This window comes from Beta vulgaris, chromosome 8 (assembly GCF_026745355.1).
Source record: "Beta vulgaris subsp. vulgaris cultivar EL10 chromosome 8, EL10.2, whole genome shotgun sequence".
Taxonomy (NCBI): domain Eukaryota; kingdom Viridiplantae; phylum Streptophyta; class Magnoliopsida; order Caryophyllales; family Amaranthaceae; genus Beta; species Beta vulgaris.
Window position 1 is genome coordinate 56,785,198 of NC_079209.1, and position 6,779 is coordinate 56,791,976.

Below are 6,779 nucleotides of genomic sequence, written 5' to 3' on the forward strand. Positions count from 1 at the left end.
AAAAAACTTTTCTAAAACTAAACTTTTCTTATGTGAATAATGAATTTAATTTCTAAATTACAAGCTAAGCTATTTATAACAACTTACATGCTCTAAACAAAAAATGGCTTAAATTGTAATTGGGGCTTAAATAGCTAGGTCCTTGATGATTAATCGTGCCCCAATTATGGCTAGGCTTCATCAAGTGATCGAATGGGATTGGGCCCAACCTTTATGGTTTATATGGCCGGCTGGATCCAAAGAACTTGGGAAATTGCCCAAGAATTGATAAGACACTTTTCCAAATAAGTATATTTAATGGTATTTTAGGCATGCCGCATGAGTTATTTGGATATAAATTTGAGGTTTTTCGTTTTTGAGTATATATTCGTTTTAGATCATCCCTTCTTTTGAGGGAGTAACCTAACGAGTTAAGTAAATAAAATGATCTTGAGTAGAATAAGCACCATAAACGAAGTTAACTTAGGTAGCGGAAATAGAGTGACCTAATTGGAGAGGTAATCTACGACTATGTTGAGTTGTTGACTTCTTGAAAAATGTAAGCTAGGGAGTAATAATAAAATTGATTGAGCAAAGTTCTAATATCATCAATGAAGGTTTGGATAATCCATGCACAAAAGGCTTTGAAGGACGCGAATAGAGTACTGGTTATCGCCTTCAATATAGAGATTCTTTACTTGTTGGAATTGAGCCAGCAGGAGACTCTCCCTAGAGCCTGGGCTTCTGATACAAGAACTAACGTAGAGTCAAAGTGATATGCTTGGATTGACACAAGGTGGTTGGAAGAATCTTGAAAGATAACTCCCAGCACATTAACGGAGCCATCAAAATTTAAGCTTCGTTGCTTACTTTTCTTTTTCTTTTAATTTGAAGAGTCAGTTTTCTCATTTGAAAAAAGACATAGTAAAATATGCAAACCCAAAAAAAACAAGGGTTCAACATGATGCATACAGAAGTAATATAATGAGCCAATTACCAAATAAAAGTTTGTAGTGAGGACGGTTTTGAATTGACCAGATATTGGGAGTTCAATAATTACATGCTAACTTTGACTTAAATTGTAGAAGTAATACTCCGTCAAAATGCCCATTAATATCTAATTATAACATAGCAGAAATGTCGAAATAACTCAATTGTATTTCTTCAGATAAATAATGAAGTTGGCAAAGTCTAGCTGAAAATTAATTCAATTTCTATTTTTGACTTAATAAACAACACAGTTTCTTTGTTCAGAAAAAACAAAAAAATACAAAATTTCTATGAGTTATTTCGTTTACCGAGAACAGGTCCTTGCTTATTAATTATGATAATCAAACCATTATTTTGTAACCATATAGACTGTTTATGTTCTTTAAGACACTAGTAAGACATATCAGTCAAATAAATGAAAAAATTTCTTAATAAGATAAATAATAGTCCAACTTTTTACCCAAAAGTCGTACAGGGATCCTTAATGAGGTTTGACAATCTTATAACGGCAAGAAATCACATAGATTCTTGGACATAATTAGTATACCATAGTTTATAATGTAACGACAATCCACAAACCGCCGCTTTTTTTAAAAAAAAAACTTAAAAATAACATGAAATAAAAACACAAAGTGGCATGAGATTCATGTCATTATTTGTATAGTTCATGTCATTCTTGTTTGAGTCTATATCGTTATGTATATTAAAATAAGTTATGGTGTATATATTACATCACCCAAAATTTACTCAAGAAATTATTATACACTACTGCTTCCTCTAATTCAAGATGATCAAAAATTTAGTGGATTATATTTTATCTTTATTAGAATATGGTGAAATTTAAACTAAACTACAATATCATTATTTTAATATGACATTAAAATATAGAGTTTGTCTTGTAAGAGACCGCCTATTTTTAAATTAAAATTAGACAATGATAAGTCCAATATTAAAAAGAGAATTAGCCTAATAGCGACTAGGTTAATTTCTTTCGGTGACTAGTTTTAGTTACTAGGTCTACTTTTATATTAAAATTAGACCGTCTCTCTTAATAATTTTTGTAAAATATATATTGATTGTAGAATGAATAGATAACCTATAATTCTAGCCTAATTATGAAAAAAACTATAATTCTATCCTAGGGTTGCATATAATTAATATAAGCATTACATACGTTTGCTAGAATAGTATTACTGTATGAATGTGTATAACGTAATTATGCATCAAATGATGTAAGTAATGCTTATTTTTTTTTGATAAGTTATAAATTTTATTTCATAAAGGAAATCCCTGTGGAGGAGGCCTCTACTCAAAATAGGGTATTCCCCCACTAGGTGGGCGACGTTTTCATAGTGCATTCGCACACCCGATAGAGAGGAGTCCCCCACCACATTACGATAACATCCAAGTCTGAATTAGATATTACAAAATGGCTAGTACGAACAAATGAAACTTACAAGACAGCGATACAAACAGAAACAATGGAAAACAATTAATCTATGCTTCATTCCACTGAGATGAGCGCAATACTGAGATAATCATGAGGCTTCACCAGACCAGCATTTTGACTTTTAAAGCCACGCAATGAATTCGTCCTGCCTTCTTAATCCTTGCTTGGCAAGAGAATCTGCTACGAAGTTTGAGCTTCTTCCTTTGTAAGCTATTGAGATGTTTAGAGAACTCTTCCGGGATTGCCTTATGAAGTTGAGATGGTAGTTCATATTCCATGGACCACCACAATCACTATTACACCACAATACTGCATTCGATGAGTCCGATTCTAGGAGTAGACATGCTGATTTTGTGACATTGCTGTGAAGGGAGATGGAGATAGCCCTGCGGATAGCGAGAATCTCAGCGCAATTGATCTCCATGAAGGGGATAGGAGAAGAGAATAGGCATACAAAATTTCCCTTGTGATCTCGCAACACGCCGCCAATAGCTGCACATGAGTCGGATACAACAACTGACGCGTCTACATTCCATTTGAGGATATTTATGCTTGGTGGGGACCATGGAATGTATGATGGTTTCGAGATTGTGAGCTTACCAGCCCAAGAGCCGCCATTCCAATCCAAGCATTGAGGATTTCTTTGCACATCAGAGGGTGAGTAAGGGAACTCATCCTCCCATCCACTAATCCACCACCCAATTCTTAGAAGAACCATGTCTTTGAGCTCCTTCATGGTTGAGGTAGAGTTGCCAAATATTCTGAGGTTCCTTTCTTTCCATGTTGTCCATACTATGATGAAGAATGAAGCTGCCCATACTTTCTTGAAAAAAACACTCTTCTTTTTTATACACTTCCATTGAGTAAACGCATCTTTAAGAGTGCATGGGAATACCCATTGATGATCCCATATGTTTAGCCACCACACCCATAATTGTCTCGCGATGTCACAGTGAAGAAGAAGATGGTCACTTGATTCCTGATGAGCGAAACACAAGGGGCATATATCTTGATCCATGGGGAGAATGCCAATAGATGCAAGTTTGTGCCTCGTATTGATTTTATCTAGAATGGCTAGCCATACAAAGACCTCAATACGATGCGGCACGAGGCCTTTCCACAGCCCCTTTACAGCATCACAATGAGAAGGAGGCTTGAGTTTGGTTAGTTCATGGGTAAATGATTTGGCCGAGAATTGGCCTAAGCTGCTGTAGGCCCAAATTAGCTTGTCTTTTGCACTTTGTTCCAGGAACGCTTGCTGCAGAACCTCGTCTAAGCGAGATTTTTCCATAACGTCATGAGGCCTTAGCTCTCTATGCCAAGAGAAACTCCAAATCCAGTTCATGCCTTCCCAAAAACCGTATGAGGAGACTAGTGCATTCTGATTAATGGCTATAGAAAATAGCCTTGGAAACATCACTTTTAAGGGAGAATCACAAATCCAAATATCATGCCAAAATAATGAATCAGATCCGTTACCAATTGATTTTCGGACTCCATGAAAAGCCAAGGCTTTTGCTTCAGCGTGTCTCAGTATTGCTGCACAAATTAGACGCCACGGCCCACCAGATTTTGGAATATTAAGATCCAGAATAGTGAGAGAGGGGGAGTATTTGTATTTTTCTCTTATAACCTTGCACCAAAGAGGGGATGGATCATTAAAATATCTCCATATCCATTTGAAGAGCAGTGCAAGATTTTTGTGCAGAATATTTCCAATACTTAGACCACCCATTGATTTTGGGAGTTGAACTACATCCCATGAGACCATGGGAATGCCTTTTTTTTCCGCTTCTCCATGCCAAAGAAATGCTCTGATGATTTTATTTATTTTTTCTATCACCCCTTTTGGCATAGGGAAGATCGACATGAAGTATAGGGGGAGGTTTGATAGTGATGCCTTGATAAGAGTCAATCTTCCCCCTATTGAGAGTAATTTGCCTTTCCACGAGGCCAACTTCCTCGAAAATTTGTCAATGATGGGATCCCAGGCCTGGATTCTCAAGGGGCTTCCACCTATGGGTAGGCCTAGATAGACGAAGGGAATGGACCCAATTTTGCAACGTAACGAATGGGCCGCAAGCTGAAGCCATGGAGGAGATGTGTTTACACCTGCCAAGGAACTTTTGTGGAAGTTGACTTGGAGACCAGATAGGAGATGGAAGATAATCAGAGCTTTTTGGATATTTTTGAGAGACTCGATGTTCGCATCACAGAACATCAGGGTGTCATCTGCAAATTGCAAATGTGATATTTTTAGTCCATTCTTGCAACATTCAATTCCCTTCCATAAGTGCATGTTTGTTGCCTTTATGATTATCTGATTGAGGGCTTCTACAATAAGAACAAATAGGAAGGGGGACAAAGGGTCCCCCTGCCTCAACCCGCGCTGCAGCTTAAATGGTTCACTAGGAGAGCCATTCACAAGAATTGAAGCAGATGCTGTGGTCACACATGTCATTATCCACTGAGACCATTGTGGAGGGAAGTTCATCTTATCCATAATCCACTGAAGAAAGCTCCACGAGACACTATCATATGCCTTATGAAAATCCAACTTGAGAAGAGTGGCCTCCGTATTCCTTCTTTTACATGATTCAATAATTTCGCTAGCAATCAGGGCACCATCGAGAATTTGTCTCCCTTGTATGTAAGAGGATTGAAGGGGCCCTATGAGAGAACTAATGACCTTTTGAAGTCTTTTGGCCATCAATTTTGCAATAATCTTATAAATGCACCCTACCATACTTATAGGGCGGTATTCTTTGAAGCTTGAGGGATGATCACTTTTTGGGATAAGAGTGATATAGGCGGTGTTGCAACCACTCGGCAGACGGGAAGTGGCCCAGAATTCATTCACTATTTCGTAAATGTCCTTCTTGACAATCTCCCATGCATTTTTTTATGAATTTAAAATTAAAGCCGTCCGGGCCCGGGGCTTTGTCAGAGCTGCAAGATGCGACTGCCGAGTCAATTTCATCGGTTGTGAATGGAGCTATGAGACTGTCAGCTTGAGAAGAGGATAATCTGTTGAACTGCAGATTTTCAATAGTTGGTCTGATGCTATACTCTTCTTTAAATATGTTCTTGAAGAATTTTCTGGCCTCATTTTTTATTTGAGATGGATCGCTGACATCCTGCCCATCCACTTTGATGCTTGAAATTGTGTTTTTTCTTTTTTTATTTGTAGCAGTGGCATGGAAAAACTTTGTATTTCTATCCCCCTCTTTTAACCATGTGATTCTTGAGTTTTGAGCCCAATATAGCTCCTTTCTTTTCATCCACATCCATAGCTCTGCTTGGGCGTTTCTTCTCTCACACAGCTCATCATTTTCGAGATCTCTCTCATTGTTCAATTCATCCAACCTTGCAATTAAATTTTCAAGCCTGATGATGTTTGCTTCAATGTTGCCAAAGTCATTGAGGTTCCATTCTTTGAGTTTGTTTTTAACCTCCCGGAATTTTCCAACTGCTGAATTTTGTAATGAGTTTTGCCATGTTTCACGGACTACTTTTAGACAAGCTGGATCAGTGAGCCAACAGTTCTGGAATCTAAAAGGTTTCGGACCCCAGTCAGTAGCTTGAGAATGAGCCAAGAGTGGACAGTGATCAGATAATCCACGCTGCAAGATGGACACTTTTAGTGATGGAAAAACTGTTAGCCATTCAGGACTGATGAATAACCTGTCAAGAAGACTTTTTGAGTTCCCTCTGTACCATGTGAAACTATTGCTTGAGGATGAAATTTCTAACAATTGAAGAGCCTGCACAAAATTTTTAAAATCGTCAGACCCAGATTGGGATATAAATGAACTGCCTCTTTCCGAGGTTCTTAGAACCTCATTGAAATCGCCGACCACTAGGCATGGGATGGGGTTTGAGTTTTGGAACTCAATAATTTGCCTCCACACTATTGATCTTGCTGCCACTGAGCATGGATTGTACACCGTTATGAGAGAGCATTTGAAATTGAGTTTTGGAAATATTCCACTTATTGCAATCCAGTTTTGTTCAACAACATTGTGATTTGTGATGAATACCGAAGAATCCCATAATGCTAGAATTCCTCCTGAGTTCCCTATTGATGGGCTCTCAGCCCATGTAATATCTGAGGACTTCCATACAGATTGCATCATTTTTTTGTTTATTGACTCCATTTTTGTCTCCTGTATGAAGACAAAGCTGGGATTGTGTTTGGTGATCAATTTCCTGATTGAACTTCTTTTCACTCTGGCCTTTAGGCCTCTTATGTTCCAAGAGATTATTGACATCATGGGATAAAGATTGTAGTTTTGTATACAAATGAACTAAATCTGGCCAGATTCCCAGTTTAGCTTCTGATTTGAGAGGATGACACCAA

General features: G+C 37.8%; 1 protein-coding gene across 1 annotated transcript; it reads right to left on the reverse strand.

Moving 5' to 3' along the window:
• Window positions 1-5,271: 5,271 nt before the first annotated feature.
• Window positions 5,272-6,576, reverse strand: LOC125492429 (uncharacterized). The gene has a single exon (XM_048634883.1). The coding sequence runs from the start codon at window positions 6,574-6,576 to the stop codon at window positions 5,272-5,274; it is 1,305 nt and encodes a 434-aa protein (XP_048490840.1).
• Window positions 6,577-6,779: the final 203 nt, after the last annotated feature.

Excerpts from the sequence above, each read along its gene's own strand:
- LOC125492429 (XM_048634883.1), bottom strand. The coding sequence starts at position 6,576 with ATGGAGTCAATAAACAAAAAAATGATGCAATCTGTATGGAAGTCCTCA.